The sequence below is a fragment of the Zophobas morio genome, unplaced genomic scaffold (assembly GCF_036711695.1).
Source record: "Zophobas morio isolate AGI-343-1 ecotype UQ-CSIRO unplaced genomic scaffold, CSIRO_AGI_Zmor_V1 ptg000024l, whole genome shotgun sequence".
NCBI classification, from domain to species: domain Eukaryota; kingdom Metazoa; phylum Arthropoda; class Insecta; order Coleoptera; family Tenebrionidae; genus Zophobas; species Zophobas morio.
The window spans coordinates 15937970-15961479 of NW_026972129.1; the positions used below are offsets into that span (position 1 = coordinate 15937970).

The 23510-nt window shown below is 31.6% G+C and overlaps 1 protein-coding gene across 3 annotated transcripts in view; it reads right to left on the minus strand.

The window, feature by feature from the left end:
* Positions 1–5353: 5353 nt before the first annotated feature.
* Positions 5354–23510, minus strand: part of LOC135135152 (uncharacterized) — a 30384-nt gene continuing 12227 nt past the window's right edge. For all 3 annotated transcript variants that reach the window (XM_064064147.1, XM_064064149.1, XM_064064148.1), the window contains exons 2-3: positions 7017–7072; positions 5354–6896 (exon numbers count right to left, since the gene is read on the minus strand). In XM_064064147.1, the coding sequence (XP_063920217.1) occupies positions 5591–6896; positions 7017–7072 (1362 nt within the window). In that variant the 3' untranslated portion in view covers positions 5354–5590. The remainder of the gene's footprint in view (positions 6897–7016; positions 7073–23510) is intronic.

Consider the following 23510-nt stretch of genomic DNA (forward strand, 5'->3'; position numbering starts at 1 on the left):
GGAAAAGGTAAAACAAAATTTGTCTCATCATTCGCAACAAAAATTTTGCAACAAAATTTTACAATTTTGCTTAAAAACCGCAAAACTAATTGTTTTGAAATCTTGTACACACTTTAAGGTTATCGTGAACATAGTAAATAGCCAATCTAAGTTTATCTCTTCCAGAAACTTGAGGATGCCATCTGCTCAAAATTTTTTGGTGGAAATATACCTAGTGTCTGGAAAATGGCGGATTAACTGTTCAGTTACGTTATATTCGGGGGCTTCAGGAATCCTCAAAAATTAATAAAAAAATTCTTTATGATGTAGATTATGAAAGCAACCTTATTTTATAAAAATAAAATTGGCAACACTCCACACACCTAATGCGTGAATACTTCCGGCTTACTTTCTAATTTCTTAGTAACGATAAGATAAAACAAATTTTGGCAAATGACGTACTCTCTAAGAAAACCGAGGGCGGGTGGACGGGGCTACTACCTGCTAAAATAAGACCGACTTTGGCAAATGACATACCCTCTAAGAAATTTAATAAAATTATTATAAAAATAGACACTAGAGCCTCCAAAGCAAATTCAAATTCTTTCCAAATAGAAATACCTAGAACCTTAAGATTGTTTTAATTTTTTCCCAAAATTAACTCAAAAACAGGTCAGGTCAGGTCAGAATTTTCCAAACATAGAACATCAAAATCCCCCAAAATTGTTTTAAATAATTTACAAAAAAAATCTCCATGGACTCCCAAAATAATACACTATGAGTAGCCAAACACCAGATTCCTTTAAATGTATCCGAAAACAAAACACCAGGACCCGGTTTATAGAAAGTAAATTAAAGTTAATTCTCAATTAACTTTTAATTGAGGTCCATTGCTAGGCAACGTGCATGTTTTAACCAATCACAGGCTCATATTCTACATTTTAATCATGTGTTAAATTAATCAAGGATTAAATATTTAATTGCTTTCTATAAACCGCCCCCAGGGGACCTAAAATTAACTGCGAACATTTTAAACGTAAGCAGATTTTACAGTCCAACTTGGAATTTAAGAAAAAAAAAAAATTAACAAGTCGTTGACGTAATAATTACAGGACTTCCATTAAAATTTATTGATTCATCCTCTCTAGGAAGGTAATGACGTCATCTCAAAAATGTATTAAGTACGTTTATTGAAACGTGTACTGTACGTAACAAAATTAGTGTATGTATTCTCCTCAATCAAAAGATGATGACGTGTTAATATTTAAGGGTTATCATAAGAAAAATCTAATTTGTGCAATAATTTTTTACTCCCTTATAATTTATCTCTAAAACTGGACTTTTTTGCCTGTGTTGCATAGTCAAGGGAAGTTCTACCAAACATTTTAATTTTTTTAATTTTTTTTAAAAACTACATAAAATAATCGTTGTAACGAATATAAAAATCCTACCAGATGATTTCAAAAATATATACTACATACAGGATGTTCCAAAATTACCACAAAAAAGTTCTAGAACAATACAGAGTACGTCAACATCAAAAATAATTTAAAAAAAAATGTCACTTTGGCTCTAGTTTAAAAAAGTTACAGCGTCTTTAATTTTGAAAAAAATAAATTAATTTATCTAAGAATCTTGCCTATGAAACGCCTGTATTGCTTGACAATGTACAAGGAAGTATTATCCCAATAATATGTGCATGTCGAGATGTATGTGAAGGCAATTTTGAACATTTACTTTAATCTAATTCATGTTCATTTTTTATAAGATTTGTAATTAATAAAGTTGTTACTATGGTACCAATTATATATTTGGGCCTATATTTTTTCGGCGACTATTTTGGAACAGTCTGTTTTCAAAAATAAAAGCTGAATGTCGCTACCGATTGGTCTAAGATTATTCCTCGCCCCTCAAGTACAGTATAATACGAGTATATCCAGATTCTTCGAAAAATTATAAAATTTGATTTTGTAAATTTTATTTTTCTCGTGATAACCCCGATAACTAGATATATGTGGTGTTCCATTATAAGTAAAGAAGCGTGTATACGTATACTTTAAGAGTGTTTTTCCATTTAAAAAATCTTGTGATGACATCATCAACATTTTAACAGTACTGGAATGCCAAATTTTCGGAAAAATGGGGTAGGTCGTTTTTTTATTTTTTATTTTTTTTTTTTTTATTTTATTGATTAACGTTACCCAACAGGCCGGAGGCCCAATTACAGGGTAACGGGGGACATACAGAACACCCAGAGCAGGGCGGGAATTGAACCCACGACCCAAGGTGTGGCAGGCAAGCGCGATGCTACCAAACCCACCCGGGTCCTCTAATCTATTGACTCATTTTTTTTAATCATACTGTCTAAGTAATCCATTCTAAAATAAATGCATTGATAAACAACACATATAGACAATAACCTTAAAACGTTTGCAAGATATAAAAGAAGTCAAATTGCATAACGTTATGCAATTTTAATTCTTTTTTTCCAAAAATCTGAATGTATAGAGTAAAAAATCGAAACGTATTCATGAACTACAAATGTGGGACTATGCTATTTTATAAAATTTATCATTATGAGATACATCATCACATTGTTGGCGGGACTGATTAGACAAATTTTGGTTAGAATTTTACGATCTACACAATCTATATTGATAAAATACATATAAAATTTGACAAGAATCGGTCTGCCTAATAAAAATCGACACAGACAGACAAAAGACAGGAAGCCTAGTTTTTCGTATGCTAGGATTCACGAAACGTCGAAAAAACATTAAAGCACCCAGTCCTCGAATGGACCCTATCCTTAACTTATGCTCGGGAAGTAAAATTTGATAGTTGTCGTTATGAGTGCACATGACAGATTTTTGTTGCTAAAGCTGGTATTTGAAAACTTCAAACTACATATAATACGCAGTTTTTTACAATATGTATTCGTAAGCACTAAGTAAACTACATTTCAAATCAATTAAGAATGCAAGAAGGTTGAGCCAAATCACTAGTTAATATATATGTATTTAATATAAATATCGTTGAATAAATGCAAGGAATTTAATATACTAAATTTAGAAACAATATTTTAAAAACAAAGTAATAAGAAATTTATAGATTAAAGAAGTTTTTTGTGTCACTTACTGCTTGGTAATAAGCCCTTCGGGTGTCTCATAACTTCATAATAGTCATAATGCAGCAATAAAGGGCAGATTTTTTTACAATATATGTAGTTAAAACTTTAACCAAAACTTAGAATTCCACTGTTGTTATACCATACAATAACAAATAAATATAACAACAAAAATCAAATTCAGTAAAATGCTCTATAGTTGAAGAACTAGACTTTGCCAAAAATTTCATACACTGTTGTTCAAATAACTTATATAGCATAATTTTTCAATTTAAAAAGTAGGTGTCCCGTTTCTTATTCCAAAACACATTAAAATTTCTGCAGTGTTTTTTATTGTCTGAGTACCTGCTTTACCAACTATACTAATCAAAGACCTTTAATATACATTGCATCTCTTACTGGTAGTCTGTCTAGATGTTTTCTTACTTAGTGTTAGTTACCAAAAAAACCCTTATTTTGAAAACTCTTCCAGAAATTTTTTGAAATGTGTTAGATAAGTGGGCAAGCGACAGTTTTTACGTTGTTGTGAAACTCTTTCTTAAACTTTTTATTTTATACTACAAATGATAAAAAGCTACAAAAATTACTTTCTTTTAGCGTTCTCGCTCAGCGTCCAAGACGAAAAGTTGTCGATTCCTCAATAAAACTTTAAAGATTAATAAAGGACATCAACCCTAGGTTTGTAAGATATTCCTTAAAATACAACCAAACTTTAAAACTAAATAAATAATAACCATCTATTGTTAAGTTTGCTGGAGTGACCAAGACAATTACGTTTGACGTAATACACATTCTCTGAATTTATTCGATTAACCTGTAGGGTAAATGTCATTAAAATAAATCAAAAACATCTGTTCAAAACAGACTCTAAAACCGTTACTAAAAAAATAACTACATTCATTGTTGACAATTATTAATAACAATCAATACCATTTCAGTCATTTCTGTAAAGAAGCCAGCTTTCCAATGACGGTTATCTATAACTCGTGAAAAATCTTATTTATTGTACATCAGCCACCATTAAACTAGAAAAATGAGTTACATTACGTTACAGGTATGTAAATAAATTCTTTCTCTACGGTAACAATATTACTGAAAACAATTTCATGATCATGAAATAACACGACAACACAAAAACTAGATTTGTGTGCAGCAGATTCAAGCAGCATTATTTAGGGAATAAATAAAATGAATTTATGTTAGACGCGACTTGCATTGCACAAAGCAACGAGAGAGATATTATTTGGACGATGTTGGACAGTTCCTGTTATATGAATCGTTTTTGTGCATAGCTCTAACTTTATTTCGTAATAACTAACATGTAATAGAATAATGTAAAATAGTGCAAGCGAAAATTGCATTATCTCCCTGTTTATGTTTGGTGATTTAAGGGCATTTCCATTATCTTCTGCTCACTGAACAGGCGAAATAAAACCTGAAATTGATAAAGATAATTTTGTTGTAATTAATTTTCCCAAAATGTCTACTTACTCCGAAATTAGTCTGTTGAATTTAACGAATCCCTTCTAAAATATTTATGGAATTACTTTACCCCCTGTACATAATTATTGCACCTCGCTGAGCAGTCATTCAAATCGCAGGAGATTCATCAAGCTGGTACCAATAAGAATTTGATCCTGCAGGAGTTGTAAGCACTGTGTACATTTATACTTGTACTTTGATTTAAACATTTTCTTTTGTGTTATATTTCTGTTTTAAGTGTTTGTTAGCAATTAATTTGTGTAACAGTAAGTAAAATTATCCGGGTACATATTTTCAATAACGTTACAAGGGGAAATAGCTCAATATAGCCAAACAAACATTTTAATATGGGGCGGCCTCTTTTCTGCAGTTCGTCTTACGGGATAATCCCCTCTGATCAGTGCTGTAATTTTGTCCTTTTTCAAGCTTACGTTCACCTGAATAGAGAAACCGTATCTCCCATATTCTATAACTTCTTACTTTCAGTTTATCTCGCTCCTTTCCAGAGGGATGCTTTAAAGTGTGCCACCGGAGAACAACCCCTGACAGGCGAGACAGGTGTTTGAGACATAATGTAGTTAGGCTACCGCTCAAGTGCAATTGAAATGTTTTTTGAAATATCCAGCTCAACAATGTCAGCTGTAGCGAGAACATTTCAAAGAAAATGTTTTAATTATGCGGGTGACAAGCATTTCATATGTAAAAGTTTAAATTAGAAAGGAAATACGTTAAGTACACTTCGTGCAGACCGAACAACAAAAACTATAAATTACAAGATTATTTAATTTCCATCTACTCTGTTATTACATAATTCTATGTACAATTATCTATTCATATACACATTACCTTATCAATTAGATTAATTACACGAACTTTCTTACAGCACGATTTAATAATTTAGGTACAAAAATAAACAACAACTTCAAATCACACAAAGAATTTCACGTAGGAGCTCGCCATATTAAATATGACGTCACCAATTATTTCGACTCGCTCTCCATTTCACGTTTTTACCATTTCAACGTGCTGCATGTCCCCATTTATGTACAACTTCTCATTATTGAGAAAATCCTCCACCGAATCGATCTTTTTTTGGAGCTCAACGTTCGTTGGAATTATTATGGGATGATTATTCATCGTTGCGGCTATTTTTGGCTCTTGAATAAGCCTTTGTCCTTTCTTTAACGAATTCTGCTTATCTCTAATACTAAACTCTTCTAAAATTTTCATCAGACTTGAATGTTCAACTTGTCCGTTCTCTTCCGTCGGTAACTTATCAGAACTTACAAACGATTGCTTGTCTTCTTCTTTATACTCAGGTGACGGTGGCGGCGTCACACTCACGGCTCTTTCCGTATTTGGTCTTCGTTCTAGCGCTGATTCTGACGCCTCTCGGTTAATTTTCTTCAGCAAAGATTCCGATCTTCGCGTAGGAGCTTTCGGTTGCTCGATTTCTTCATCAGCGATGATTAAATTCTCGACGTCTGAAAGAATATCTTGCTTGCTCCTAGGTGGTTTAGTTTGTCGGGGTAAACTGGTGTCTGTGGGGTTATAGTGTTCGATAATACGAAGATCCCAGTCTTCGAGTCCTCCAAAAGAGTCATCACTTTCTATATCGATGGGAATTTTTCTTACTCTTAGTTTTTCAAGAAGTTGTTGAGGAAGCAAAGACCCGAAACTCCTGCACCTCGTCATGCACGTTTCAAGTTTTCCTGTGGAAGCTGCCGTTGTCAGTTTTTTGGGTTCGTTTGGTAGTGATACTAAAGAATTGTTTTCACCCTCATCGGGATTTTTATCAATGTCGTCGAAAGTCGCTAGTGAAAGTTTAAGCTCGTTATAATTCGGCAAAGACACTACTGATAAATTTTTCCTTCGTTTGGCTTGTTTCGTTTCATCTTCGATATTCTTCACACTCTTTTTCTCGTTCGCTTCGTTCGTTCTTTCGTGTTTGTGGTTTCTGTTGTGTATGGCACAATCGTGGTCGTCTACCGGGCAAGTTGGATTGACAGTTTTCTTGACACAGAGGGGTTCTTCTACGGGCTTCTTAGACTGGAAAGCTTGAAGTCCAGTTTTTGCCACCGCTTCGATTTTCTCCCTAAAGCCCTTCTTGTGTTTTCTGGGGGGCGGCGTGGGCGTGTTGCTGTCGTTATCAAAAATGAGGGCCAGTTTGGGGTTCGGTAAATGAATGGCGTCATCCTTTTCCGGTACTTCCAAAGCGACGTCCGTCCAATCGGATGATTTCGAAAGGGGTTTGGTTTTCGTGATGTTGTCTTTTCGGCAGTTTGGATCGTTCGGATTTGTTTTGCACCTGAAATGAGGGTAACGTTAGATAAATTAGAGCATTTTAGTTAAACTACGACTCGAACGGTTCAGCTCTACATAACGCTGTGAGTGAACTTTGTTATCTTTCATCAGAAAATAAACATACCTATTGACCTGCTTCTGGTTTAAATGGGAATCCGACTTCCATGAATTCGGGCGTAACTGCAACAATAAAAACATATTTTAATATGTTGCTGCGTGCTGTGTGCATTTAATAAACGAGGACATTTTCTCGTGTAAACATATTTTCTCTCATTGTTCAGCTATAATAGGAGACGCTCAACCAGGACGGCTTTTCCCTATATAAAAAGAGTATTCTGCGGAAAAGGTTCGCATCGAGGCTTATCGTGTGCACAGGCATCTAATTTTTAGATGGTTAAACACATTATGCCCACATACACTTAGCTTCGGCATAGTTTATATCTTACGGCATTTATATTTATGCAAATTCGCTGCTTAACATTCGTTGAACTTTTTATCGTTATAATTATATTCATTCTGTTCCATAAACGGAAGACGCTTATTTAAAAATTCGTACAAAACAAATAAGTGCTTCGTCTTTGTCACATACAATAAACCGACGAAATAATATTTTTTCCTCGTAATAAAATGCCACCTAAAAAGTTTAAATAGTTCTCAAAGCAATACTTCGACGGATCCATAAACGAAAACGTGTGCGGAATCTTTCAACATATTGCAATTTTTAGATTTTAAGCATGCGTGTGCTGGGAAGTGTTAAAGCGATGTGAAAATAAACCGTAACAGAAAACACAATGATGAAAATTTATCGAAAGATTCCGAAATATTTGCGTGGAAACTGGAAAATTCTTATTACTATTAGCAGCGACGCAACAGTAAAATTAGAGAATTGTTTGCTGCGAAAACAATGCTGTAACGTCGCAACTGAAGCGATTTCTCCGATAAAGTCTGAAATTTTTCTTGATAACGACGCAATTTTGACCAGCAGCGCAATATCACATTCTTTTAAAGCACAGCACTGAGTTCAAAGAATGTGGCATTTTAATTATTTATTTCATATTTATTAACAACTTTTTTTGTTATAATAGTCATACTTCTGACATTTCAGCATTTCTTATGTAAAAATATCGATTGATGCATTCTCTTCCCTTCACTTTATGTAGTACGTATGCTCAGATTTAAATGCAGCCGTAGCCACACCCTGCTTGTTCAAGTTGTTGTATTGAGATCAGTTAGAAAAGAATATTTCCAAAGAAAAAAGTAAGTAGTACAAATATGTAGTTTTACGTGTTGTTTTTTAGACGATGTTTCTCGTACCGATGCGAACTGGATGCATCAGGTTATAAATAGCATCATATTAATCGCGAATTAATAAATTAGATACAAACCGGACTTTTATTAATTAATTCGCTGCTATTAAAAAAAATTAAACGGATTTTAACACCACATCGAGATAAAACGATAATTATGCGCATTTCAACTTAAGTAGGTAATTTTTTTTTTATTTTTAAGAGCATCTAATATAATTACATAAATTTGCATGATGTGTGAAAAAAGTATGCAACAAATAAATAAAGCATGGGGAACGACTTCGGTGCCGTTTATCTATATTACCAAAAAATTAAAAAATTAGAAACAATTCATACGTATAAATATAGCAAAATGTAACAATTTACATCAACAACATTTACACACTTGAATTTCACAGCCATTACGTTACCTTTGTTTATTATGATGCAATTTTTTCGGCCACAATTATATAATTGAAAGAATCTGTAAAACTATTTTCACTGAACTAGAACCACATCGAATACCGTATTTATATGAAAAAATATTTTAGTAAATATTTGTTTAAAAATTTTTGAAACAACGAAATGGATAAAAATATTAACACTACTCTATAAGTCAAAAACGTATAAATCAGTATACAGGGAACGATGATAACTAATAAAAAGGTAACATAAGCACAGCTGTAACAGATTTAAACTAAAACGATTTCTACGACTGAAAGAGAAACGTGTCTTTACCTCTTATTTACACTATTAATGTCACATCAGTATTTACTAATAAAGCTACCTAGCATGTGGCACCTCATCTCGAAACTTTCAAAATCTAATGATTAGTATCTCGAAGAGTACTTTTTAAATCGTTCAATCTATTTTTTCATTTTAAAATGTTAATGATTTTTTTTGTATATTAAAAAACAACGCCCATAAGGCATTACTTTTTAGGAATTCCAAAAATTAGAAAACTAGTCTTTAAAAAAAAAAGAAAATGGGATTTTTTTTTAAATTTTGGGGAATTTTGTGGTCGTTCGTGCGACAACTGTCGGATTGTAACATTTGAAATTTAAGTTCATAGTAAAATTTGTTAACAATGTGTGAAGCTGAAGACAATTTTAGGCCTCCCGAAATACGGAAAACTGCCCAAAGTACACCTGATAAATCAAAACTTATCCGGATGTTCCAGAGCTCCACAGTACTTTAATAGGGAGAAAAAAATGTTTGCTCAAAGTGATATAAAGAAGTTTATTATATTTTTTCAAGAAAATCGGTCTAAAATTATTCAGAGAAAACTTAACTAGCCCATAAAGGACAATCAAACAAACCCAGTTACTTAGAAAAATTATAAAATTTAATTTTTCCATTTTCGTTTGGTCATAACCTCTACAAAATAAAAACAATCCCTACTAAACGGAAAAAATGTAGATGTTCGCAATTTCTCAGTACCTCTTTAACTTCAACTGTTCAAAGTTAAATTGTAAAATATTGTTACAAAATTTTTATTTTTTTCCCAAAAATCTGAGTGCCAAGGATAAAAACTCAATACAGATTATTAAATTGTACATGCAGGAGTAGAATGTGTAATTCTATAAAATTTAAGGAACATTTTATTGGGCAAAATTATAAAAAGACGTCATCATTTTGAAGAGGGGCATAAACGAAAAAAAAATATTTTAACGATTTACTATGCTTACAATAAATTTAAAATACTTGCAAATTGTCAGAGCATTCAAAGTTAAATTGTAAAATGTTATAAAATTTTGATTTTTTTTTTTCCAAAAATGTGGTTGTCTCGGATAAAAACCCAACACGAATTCATAAACCATATTAAAACAATATCGTATATTATAAAATTTAAATAATATTTACTAATGTAAATTTTGGAGATGACGTCATCCTATTATTGGTAAAAATGATTATTCAAATTCTGATTAGCGTTTTACCATCTACACGATATTCCTAAAACACATACAAAATTTGAAAGCAATCAGTCCAGTAGTTTCTAAAAATCCCAGACAGCAGACAGACAGATGGAAACGGGGAACCTATTTTTTACTACCCTAGGAGTATGAAATGTCGAGAAAATATAAGAGTAACCAGTCGTCGAACGCATGTTTCAAATAAGTTTCTCTTAATATAATTTTATACTGACGTCATCGAGTTTTTGGTAAGAAAAATGACAGGTATATCAGTTGGGTAGATACAATGTTACACCAATAACAACAGTTCAGTATTCTCAAAATTTCAGAAAAATGAGATCCACTATTTTGGTTTTTATTAAAAAAATAAACTGCTTCATTCACCAATTTTTTAAGACATCCTGTACAAGAATTTTTAACTTATACTTACCTAGCCTGGGCTCAAGAAGTAAAAATGACGTCATCAAATTTTTGGAGGAGATAAACATAAATTTTGATTGACTATAACCTTGTGCAAGTTTTCACAACAGAAGCTTATTGTTTTGTAGAATTTAAACAGCATACAAAATTTTAAGTTGACGTGCCTAATAAAATCATTAAGAAACAGAAAATGCACATTTTTGTATTGTACCAACCGTAAAAAAATGGAGAAAACATGAAGTTAGCCATTCGTCAAATGGACCCTAGTTATTACAATACAAATGATACTCGTATTGTCAAAGTTATATCAAAGTACATTTTAATTTCATTTTAATATTTTATTGAAAAAATAAAGTTCTAATAGAAAACAAAATTTTGCAATTAATAAATAGTTCGTAACAACCAAAGTAAATCAGGAAATGAGAGCCCCCGCATCAATTTTATTTTTGGAACGAAAACAATTTTGTCTTTATGAGTATTTCAGAAACGGTGGAAAGAGGCAACGATGGGGAAATTTCGACGCTTTGTCTATGCTACCCAACATGAAATTAAATCTAACTTTTGTTACGTATTAGTCTAGGTATTTTGTTAGTGCCGTGTTAATGTAATAAGAAGGGATTGTTTTCCAAGTTACAGTAAAAAAATTGATCTATAAAATTAGAGATAATACCAGTCACAGTGTACGAAAACAAAACGGCGCCTAAGGTGATAAAACCCGCGACTTTCATATATTAGTATTGGATTTTTTGCAAAATCTGGTTGCCAATGGAAAAACTCAAAGCAGATTCATAAACCACAAGTACAGGAGTATGTTATTTTATAAAATTTAAATGGCATTTACCATAAAAAAGTGGGAAGCGTCGTCACCAAATTGTTGGTAAATTTTGTTTATATTAATAATATTCCTATCATACATATAAAATTTGACAACAATCCGTCTGGTTTTGAAGATTATCGGTCTAGTAAAAATGGACACAGAGGCAATATGAGAAACACACAACTGGTGAAGCCTATAAGAGTATAACTTAGAGAAATACTACGCAATACAAAAAAATCGATTAATTAATTAGTCAACGATTTTAATTACTGTTTATAAAACGTCATTAATTTTATCCAGCCTCATTTTCGAACCTACATACCACGCATGTACGCATGCGAATGAGAGTATACCTAATGTCGTAAAAAGTAAACACTTTTAGTTGTCATTTGATTTCACTTTAAGAAAGGTGTCATTTAATTACTCAAAACAAATAGCTCCTTATTGAAAAACATTTCAAAATGGATGGTATTCATTACACTTCCGAAACGAGAGAAGTTTGGCGCTATTACTAGATGGTCCCAATCAAATGTGTTAAAACAGCATGAAAAGAAATAAAGAAAATATTTTCGAGGCAAGAACCGACACTGACATTTACACAGACGGTTCTATGGACTCTACTCCTTGAACTGAATGCACAAGTGAGCACCCACACGACTAAGCTCCAAGCAGAACTGAGACAAATAAAGCTAAAAGGTAATCAATCTATGACGAACACTGCTAACCCTTAACAACTAGGTTGTTCCCTTTAGTGTTTTACGGCAATGCTGACACAATACAACGCCAAGGAGTGCGACAAACTTTGCTGGATTAAAGGATACCAAGGAAGAGACCAACGGATGTGGCGGCAAAACGGTGTTGAGCAGGTCATCCTGCGAACCCGAACCCACAATTACGCCTTCGACGACTCATTTGGATAAAAAATAGATGGTGTGACGGTCGGGGGCAAGGTAACACACCCTGACTTTTGAAAGTAAGAAGTTCAGTGCACCGTGAGTCCTGCTGAGTTTATTAGTTCCCATAAAGGATCCAGAATCAGGATTCGGTTTTACATTTATAAGAAGGCATCAAACAGAATGACAAGGTTTTGTTTAATTAACTGATTAATTAATAACGGGTGGGAAGAATAATAAAATGTTTAACAATGGAAAATATAACAATGAAATCAATTCGTTATTATCCATCAGTCACCAACAACAAGGCGATTCGCTTTAACAATTACTGTTATCACCTTGCATTTGTGATTATAACATTTACATGTATTCTGTTTTATTATGCAACGCATTAACGAACTTTTTTTGAAATCGGCATTAAATTCGTAGTTTATTACACGAGTTTCTGTGTAACATTGTTTATATGCAAAATCTAATGTTCAACGCTTCATTCAACTGCAAAATGTTGCAAAAATCTGCATATACATACTTCCTCATTGAACTTCGTTTTTATTTTATATACAAGCTGATCATAAAATATTGTCACAAACGACGATCGTAACCTAACTTTCATAAGTGTGAGATATAAGTATGCACTTGCAAGAAAATGAGAACCATTTTAAATATATTTGCCTAATGCCTAATTTAATACAACTAATAAACCATGTGGTACTCATACAATATTTTTACTTATGTTATTTTTATATGTAATATATTGTTTAGTGAAATAACAAAGCAGCAAGTTCTTACTAAAAATTCAGTGACAGATTTTCAAAAACAATATGATATCCGACCTTTTATAAACACCCTGTGAAATAAAATAATTTTTTTTTTAGCCGAAATAATTAATAAATCAAATGTTGATACAACTGCAGATAAACATGTCGCAAAATAAAAAAAAATGTTTAAATCTATTTAGACACAACTTCCCTGTCGAACATTCAAACAAATTCACTGTCTTGGAAAAAAACATTGACAAGGATTGGATTCGAAGTTGCTCAAATTCAACACCCTAAATCATCCAATCAAAACAGTCTTGTTGATAAGGGGCTAATATTGCACAAAAACAATTTTGTAAAATAATTATAATTAAAAACCAAAGCAGATTCATATATTTCCCAGTAGTATTTACTAATCAAAATATTGGAATAATGACACCAAATTGTTGGTGGGGATGATGAAAAAAATGTTGGGTAGTGTTTAACGATCTACACAACATTCCCAACACACATATAAAGTTTGACAACGATCGGTTCCGTAATTTCGGAGAATATCTGTCTAATAAACATCAGACGAAAATGGGAGACCTACTGGTTCATACTCTAGGGGTTATGAATGGTTCAGAAAACAAGAAAGTAGCCATTCTTCGTCGAATGGACCCTATTACAATACTTCCTTAGCTTACGCTCAATAATTAAATAATTAAACATTGTCAGGACCACTCCACTGTCTATTCGCCTATTATATAGAACTAACTAAGCAAAATTTTTACTTTCCCAGAATAAGTCATGTTTTCTCGGCGGTTCATGACATCTAGAAAATCAAAAAATAGGTCTTCCGTTTTCGCCTGTTCTCTCTGTCGTCTGTTTGTGTAAATTTTTATTAGACAAATAATCTCCGCACATACCGGACCGATTTTGTCAAATTTTACTTGTATGTTAGAAATATCGTGTAAATGGTAAAAGGCTGATTAAAAGTTGTGTAATTTTCCCCACTAATAGCTTGATTACGTCACCTAAAAATTTAATTTGGTAATCACTGTCTTGTCTTCAACGATATTTCTAGGTTTGTGTTTTAATATTTTTTGACACTGCCTCTTTGGGTTAGTTAAGTTCTTAAATGTCATTCCCGGTTTTTAAACCTTCTAATATTAGTTAAAAAATTCTTGTGTTCACCATACACAGCTGAAATTTTCCAGAGTAATCTTCTATGATTTTGGTATTAAATTGAGGCCTAAAGCCTCCGTTCGTTCTCGAGTTAAATTTTTCTAAAATGTCGCTTTCAAATCCCCGATTTTTCTAGAATTTCATAGAAACTTTCCGTTTTCCAAGTCTTTTTTAATTCTAACCTCTTCTATATTATCTACCCCAATTCACCAAGATAACGTCTCTTCTCATTAGAACGTTTTCGAAACTCTTTGATCCCTTTTCATCTTTCGAGTAGTTTGAAGATTCTATATTTTAGCATTTCTCTTCATTCCTTCGTTCCTCCGCAATTCTGTCGTTTCCACTTTTCTGTTTTATTTATTCTTCCAATTTTCCACATCATCAACGAGTTAGTTTTTTTGTAGTGTCTCTCCAACAACATTTCCGGCTGTGAATTTCAAATCTTTTGGCATTCCTGTTTCGCATTAGTTAATTTCTTAAATGTCATTTTCGTTCTAATATTACTTAAAACATTCTTGTATTCATCTTACGGAAATGAAGCTTTCCAGAGTAAACTTTTTTTCCAATGAAAACTACTTTTTTCTAGAATTTCATAGAAACTTTCCATTTTCAAGTTTTTCTTAATTCTAATATGGTCTAATTATTCTAATTCTCCAAGATAACATTTCATCTCAATATAATGTTCTAAAATCTTTTCGAAACTTTTTGATCCATGTTTTCGTTTTTTGAGTCTAAAATGTCGCTTCCATATCACCGATTTTTCTAGAATTTCATAGAAACTTTCTGCGTTCCAAGTCTTTCTTTATCCTAACCTCTTCTATATTATCTACCACAATTCACCACGATAATGTCTCTTCTCATCAGAACGTTTTCGAATCTTTTTGATCCGTTTTCATCTTTTGGGTCCCTTGAAGATTCTGTATTTTAGCATTTCTCTTCATTTCTTCGTTTCTCTGCAATTCCATTATTTCCACTTTTCAGTTTTGTTTATTCTCCCAGTTTTCTACATCATTAACGAGTTGGTTTATTGTAGTCTCTCTTTAACACCATTTCCGGCTGTGAATTTCAAACCTTTTAGCACTCCTATTTGGGATTAGTTAATTTCTTAAATGTCATTTTCGTTCTAATATTACTTAAAACATTATTGTATTCAACCTACGGAAATGAAGCTTTCCAGGGTAAACTTCTTTTCCACTGTAGACTACGTTGTTTTAGAATTTTATAGAAACTTTCCATTTTCAAGTCTTCCTTAATTCTGAGATGGTCTATATTATCTCAGTGCTCCAGGATAACATTTCTTCTTAACAGAATGTTCTAGAATATTTTTGAAACTTTTTGATCCATATTTTCATTTTTCGGGTCTAAAATGTGGCTTCCAGATCCCCGATTTTTCTAGAATTTAATAGAAACTTTCCGTTTTCCAAGACTTTCTTAATTCTAACCTCTTCTAAGTATGTTATCTACCCCAATTCACCAAGATAACGTTTCTTCTCATCAGACCGTTTTCAGAACTTTTCTATCCCGTTCCATCTTTCGGGTCCCTTGAAGATTCTATATTTTAGTATTTCTCTTCATTTCTTCGTTCCTCTGTAATTTCGTTGTTTCCACTGTTCTGTTTTGTTTGTTCTTCCAGTTTTCTACGTCATCAACTAGTTGGTTTATTGTAGTGTCTCTCCAAAACCATTTCCGGCTGTGAATTTCAAATATTTTAGCACTCCTGTTTGGGATTAGTTAATTTCTTAAATTTCATGTTCGTTCTAATATTACTTAAAACATTCTTGTATTCATCCTACGGAAATGAAGCTTTCCAGAATAAACTTCTTTTCCACTGTAGACTACATTGTTCTAGAATTTCATAGATACTTTCCATTTTCAAGTCTTTCTTAAAGTTCTGCAAGATAACGTTTTTCTCAATAGAATGTTCTAGAATATTTTAGAAACTTTTTGATCCATGTTTTCATTTTTCGGGTTATTGAAGCTTCTTTATTTTACCATCCCTCTTCGTTTCGTCGTTCCTCTGCACCTCCTTTCTTTTCATTTTTCTGTTGGCTGAGTTATTTAAGATTTAACCTGCGAAAACGTTCCTGCTTCTGTCAGAAAATTTTCTTTCTCTTAAACAATGACTCGAGAGACTCAATATTTCTTCAATAGATTCTAAAAGAATTCCATCGACGTTTCTTTTTACAATCTATGTCTGATTCTAGAGCGTCAAGGTTTCTCTCAAAGGGAAGAATCTAGAAGTCTCTCAATTCTTGGACTAATTTCTATCGTCAACATCATTTCTTCCCGCGAGGTAACATTGTTTTTTTCCAAGGCAACTTTTTTCTAATTCAACCTTCTTGAAACTTAACAGTACATTTTCAATAGACAAAACCGCCTGCAAATTTTTAAAATAAACCATTTAAATTTTATAAAACAACATACTCCTATATTTGTGATTTATAAATCTGCCTTGAGTTTTTGTTCTAAACAGTGTAGTCGAAATCGCAATTTTGCGCAATCAAAGTTTAATATTTTTCGGAGAAGCTGATTTTTTTTGGACTGTACTTCAGAGGCAATATGTAAAAATATCTCTTTAAATGCACAGCATGGCAATTTCTTTACCTACGATTCAATAATAATCTAGTAATTGAGAATACTACCAGATTGAATTATTATAATAAGTTAATTTTTTTGAATATGTAAATTTACGTTTTCATCGTTCCATAAGTTGAATAATAGGAAAATACAGGTTTCCGTGTCTCTGCATGTTACCACACTGATTACTGATTAGGTAAAGTCCAGCAAAAGATAAATGCAAATGACTCCAATTATGAGTATTGCCGCTGTAAAATCTACAGTCGCTGTGTAAAGCTGTCAATCAAAATTAGTCGCTACCCTTGTTTCCTTCCAGGACCGTATTTGTTCTCTAGTAAATGTATTCCTAATGAGGAAAATGGTTTTATTAAAATAATTGACGATTTATCTTTTGCTGGACTTTACTCTAAAATTTTAATGCGACTTGAAAATTATCATAAAAATCGTATCCAAAAAATAAATAGAATTTCTCATTAAATTTTAATTAAAAAAATAGCATATATGTAGTATGTTTATGTTTAAAAAATTTCAATTAGGAATTTTTTATAACCACTTAAAATTTTTACAATGATCGATTTACTCTACTGATTATCATAACAACAGCTCATTTAATTTACCTACAATTCTGAGATCACAATTCCGTTCTGTCCCAAAAAAATTGCATGGATATTGTAAACTCAAGGTGGTTCTGTGTAAATGATTTCACATTTTTATTTAATGTTGGTATAAAAAATGCCAATTCCTGCTGCCACGACAAAATACTACCTTTAATTGTAACAAAAGTTAATTATAACGTGCTAAATGTCAATTATAATATATGTCGAGGTCAAAACATTTTCAATGTCGGTTTTTCAAACAAACTGTTATAATAAAAAAAATACTTACTAAAACTTCAGTACTTTGACTAGTTTTCGTTCAAGCGAATACATACAAAAACTTAATTCTAGTCCTTTTTTGATTACGTTATTAAACTTTACCACAAATAAGTTACTTAACACCTCCCCATACTGTAATGAAGGTTAACCAATAAATCTCATTCACCTCCTAAAATTTATGAGGCTTGTATACTGTAAATTATTTCGTATGTCGAAAGATAATAACATGCTACGATATTTAATACGGCTAAATTAATTTGTCTATCCAGTGTAATGTTATTGTGATTATACATTTTGATTATATGCTGGCTAAATTTACATAGAAACCATCAATAAACAGGAAACAAAATATTTGGTGTATAACTAATCAAAGCGTTACAAATTACATTAACTTCCTATCACCTGTGAACGGTAATTTTGAAAATAAATACTTTATACGGAGAACTAAGCTATAATTAAACTTATCAAGCCAGTTAGTAGTGATTTGGGCAGTAATAAAGTACTATTAGCATTAAAAGGAGTGGCGAAGTTAACCCATTTATTAACCAAATTGTGATCACGATCATCAGATAGCCAGTACCCACAATTAGGTCAAAAATAACCAGCGTTGAAAGTTAGTACCTCTTGTTTTTCCACCATAAAACACAACAACAATTAGTTGAATATTCGTTGCGTGCACAATTGTGAATAATATCGTACGAATACGGCTTAGTAATTTTTATAACCTCTGTTTGAATAAAACGTAATTATGCGAATGGTCACGGTGTTATGCTCCTGATGTAATACAACAAATTTAGAATCAGTTGATTGTTTACAAAGAATATCCAACCTCATATTTCACATAATTTGCGTTTAAAAGCAACTGAAAATACACCGCATTTGCATTTTCATACACACGTTGGAGCAACCAACGCAAAATAGAGTTTCAGCTGAATGGCGAGAGAAATATAAAATGTCGCCTCAACTCCTGAAAATACAGTAAACGGAATTTTAAGATGCAGAAATACCTTCGTTTTAACAAACATGTAAATAAATATGAAAGTTCAAAACTGTAATTTTGAATGAACGGGAAAGTAAAATTATATCATCTTATCTGCCGTCTGCACATCAGGGGCGGTTCAGGCAAAAACCACAAAAGATGTTCTCATACAAAAATACATTGTAAATTTGGGCACGAAACGGAAACGTAAACATTTATAACGAAATTTCTAGCATTATACTTAAATTATTACTCTTTGTTAGGCGAAATAATTAATTAACGGAAGTTGGCATAACGTAAAAGGGGGCAGTTAATTAGCTCTTAGCAAATAAGTTAGATTTAGATCATGAAGAGCTACCGTTTGAGTGGTTTGGTTTCGTTGATTCTGAAGATAGTGGGCATTCACTGCTATGTTTGGTAGCATACATTGAATACCCATAAAATGGAAAAGTAGCTGCCCAAGAATACGGGATAAATTCGATAAACATATCAAGAATAAAAATTGACAAAACACTTACTAATTACACTACAAAAAGATAAAATTTGAAGTTCTAGTATTGACAAAACAACTTCAATTTTCTTTCTCTCTCAAGTACTTTAAATATTATATTAAGTAGAAAAACCACAAAGTTTATGCTTAGGCAAGAAGAGTTCTTAGACATTCTCATATCTCTTTTCCTGCTGATGACGCTTTCAAGAAACCTAGCGGATAATGTCGCAATTTGTTCTTTGTTGATAGATGATTTCCGTAAATCTATTTCTTCCTTTATTCTGTGGAAATTACACAGTAATAATAAATATATGTCCACACAAAATCAACGTTATTATTCATCTCTACATATATAAACTAAAATCGCAGAAATTTTTTAATTATTTGGTATTAAATCTCCGGTTTTGAATATTTGTCGCTGTGCGAATATTATAAATATGTAAATAACGATGGTAAAACCACACCACAGTTATATTTTTAACTACTAACGATTTATTACATACCAATAAATTAATCTTACCAAAAAAAAAGTGAATTACGGAATAAATGGGGAATATTCAGTGGCTATCTTCTAAATTTTTTTTTAACAAAAATAACGTAACACTCGCCCTAATTACCTGAATAACGGTCTTGTATCGGTACTTTATTAAAATAAACATATCTGGAAAAATCGGATTATTATTATTAAAAAAATATTAAAAGAAGTATTGTAATACTTTCATGTTTTCTCGACCTTTCATGACCCCTAGAGTACGAAAAATTAGGTCTCCCGTTATCGTCTATCTGTCTGTCGACTGAGTTGATTTTTATTACACAGACAATTCTGACAATCTCAGAAACCATTGGACCTATTGTAAAATTTTAAATATATGTTAAGAACATCATGTAGTTGGTAAATATTAATTAAAATTTGTCTAATTATCCCCGCCAACACCAACAATGTCACGTCAACATTTTGATTAGTAAATAGTATTTAAATTTTAGCAAAAAACATACCCCTGTACCTACTTGTAGTTTACGAATCGGCCTTGATTTTTAATCACAATGACTTTACAAAAATTACTTACGTGCGAAAGAAGAAGATGGTAGCTGAGTGATTAAAGCGCTGAAATTGAGCAACTTGAGTTCGCTGTCTGAATAACTTTCGACCAATTTTTTTTCTTTTAATATTCAGTCCCCTACGGATACACTGCATAATCTAGTATGACAAATAATCTCTATAATTTTAGTTCTGATGTAGAAGATCTAATTGTGTCGTTTACGTAACTCTTAAATTTCTATTTATATACATAATAAATACAAAAAGTTTTTGGCACAACACACGTCAAGTGACAAAACAATTTTTATACATGTCATGACGGTATTTTTAGACAACCTTACCCTTTACCAGTTCGAACGATAACCAAAGTCCGAAATATATGCAATTTACATGTCTACTGTTATCCTTGATATCCTTTGGTATCTTCAGGAACTGACGTAAATATTTTTTTGCATGTTGCATATTTCAACTTCTTTGCATATTTTGACCAATGCTGCATATTTGAGGTTATTCTGCATATTTCTGCAAAATTTACACATTTTTAATTTTGATGAACTTTGCCAATATTTATTTCGTTACAGTATTTTTGAAAATCATATTTTTTTAAAATCTCCACTAGACATCGTGTAAGATAAATAAAAATTGTTCCAACCTTTAGCACCGGCACGAGTTTTTATGCTGCAAAATTTAAATACTAAAACCTGATTCCCCTCGACTACCTTCGAAAATTACCCAGAGAAATTTTTGTGTAGAGTTTGATCTCCAGAAGTTATTTCCGGTTTCATTTTTCCAAAAATTCCTACCATTTTTCCAAAATCACCGAATAAAATATGACAATTTCAATGTTTTTTTTTTTTTTTATTCTAGAATCGAATATTTCGAAAATCTTGAACCAAAACCGTCAACACGTTCCTTTTTTTTTGTGTATTTTTAAACAGCTTTTCCAAAAGATGAATTTTTCCATTAAATTTCAATACTTTCTAATACATATAAAACTGATTTTGGAAAATGATGTAACCGCTAAGAAAAAAAAAAGCGAGTAGGCGAGGTTAGTACTTGCTAAGATAAGACTGATTTTGGTGAATGACATACCCTCTAATAAGATAATAGAGGGCGGGTGGGCGGGACAGCACTTGTTATGACAAGACTGATATTGGTGAAAGATATACCCTTTAAGACTGAGTTTAGCAAATGATAGACTCTCTATGAAAATAGAGGGCGGGTAGACGATTTTTTTGTAGATTTTGACTTTCGGTTCCATTTCTTCGAAAAGTCCTACCATTTTTGTAAATACGGCAATCTTTAGAATTATTTAAAAAATTTGGCTTTGAAAGCGAACACATATTTCGAAAATCTCGGTCCTGATCCTAAAGTTTTATCCTTCTTTGAGAAGCATACATCGACTATATACAGTGTTTTATTTTTGAGACATAACAGGCCTAGGGTCTTTAAATGGAACATCATATATATTGTAAACATATTTTGATTAGCCCCTTCTAAGATTTATAACTGTATTTTTGAAATTCCGGGACACCGTTATACCAGTTTTCTGGAATTTTTTTTAGCAATCCATGAGTTCACAACAAAATTCGTAATAAGATATTTTTAAGATCTGTGTTGCAATATTTTATACAGAGATAAACAGAGGTACGCACTTTGTTGTGGTATCAATTAAAAATTTACCATTTTTATAAACACCCTCTATATTAAGAATCGATTTTATTTACACCACAACTATCATTTATCCATTGACAAAAAAAAAATAAGAAAACTGGAATAATGTACGAACATTGCATCAAAGTTTCAAAAATGTGTGTTAATGTCTAGAAAAAAAAAGCACTCACAATTAATTTTATAATCAACAAGATCTGATTCAAAAAAAGTTATTTTAGCATATGTTCGAACTGTCGTAAACTTTATTTTTTTATGTTTATAAATTTTATGTATTTTTAACAATTGAAATAAATAAACAAAGGTCAATCATGCCCTAACTGTTTAAACTTTTTCAGTGTGTTTGCTGCCTAATTAATTAAGCAACCAATAATTAACCTCTAATAATCAATTGCTACCAATTTCAAGGAAGTGGCAAATTCTTATTAAAAATGGAATGACAGATTTTCCGAAGCCAACTTGATATTTTATAATCATACCGTATAAGCGAAATTTTAAGCCAATTTGATAAACTGGACAATAATTCATGAGAATAATATGGAACAAATATAAATGAAGTATTAAAAAAAAGATCTAGCAGAATTTAATTTGGGTAAACAATCTCCAATCATAATTAAACTTGAATACTTAATTCTCCTTCTTTCATTCACAAACTTTACACTTAATAATGATCCATAATTTCAAAAAAAATAATAATAACAATAATAATGCGATTATAAAGACTATCTTTGTTTCAAAAACTTTAATTTTCATCAGTTTTTTGATACACAACATATATTTCCTGTAAACACGGCATCAAAAATACAAAGTCACGTACGACAGATGGATCTGATAGAACAAATAAAACTGACCCCAAAAATGTTTGAATTCATAATAGTGACTGACTTATCTGTGACATTCTTAATACTAAACGAAACACAGTTTTAAAAACTAGTTGGGAAATGTAAAACGTAGTTAAATAAGAATTTGAAAATAATAAATAAATGTTTGATTTTTAGGTTAGAGTCGATTGAGAAACATATTTTTATACAAGTTTATTTGCTAAGAAAACATATATTTAATTAATTGTATCCACAGTCAATAAGCATAGTTTATCTCGTTACTTTCTTTAAAACGCAGTAAATTTCATTATTGGTTTGTTTTATTCCAAGTGTATTAAAGAGCTGTTAATTTAACAAATTTTGGATGTTATGATAATAAAAGGTGTTTTACTGGATAGGTTCATTTACCTTTTCAAGCGTTAGCCGAATATCTTTGTAAGCATAGTATAATAAAAAAAAAAATAATTACTTCTGTAGTTTTAAGAATTATCACTAATTTCTGGTATATCAAAAAGGTTTTTAATTTAATCGTGATATTCATTGATCGCATACTCAAATTCTACTATCAATATTTAGCCTTAATGTGCCAATAAGTACTTTATGAGGCATTAATTTTTAATTCGCTTTCGATAAACTATCCCTAAATCTTTGAAGTGCAGTGATTTATTGAAAAAACAACTAATCAAAAATCCCCTCCATCGAATAAAAAACTAAAACAAAATTTTGCTTGGAGTTGAACAATACGTATACGATTACACCCAATATATGTACACAACGATTACAAACACCGTCAATGTAAAAACAGATGATCGTGTAAGTAACACATTCACCTGTTACCTGCTGGAACGTTGTGTATTGATACTTATCTAATTTTAAGTTATAGCATAAACTTGTGTTCCTATTTTTAAGACG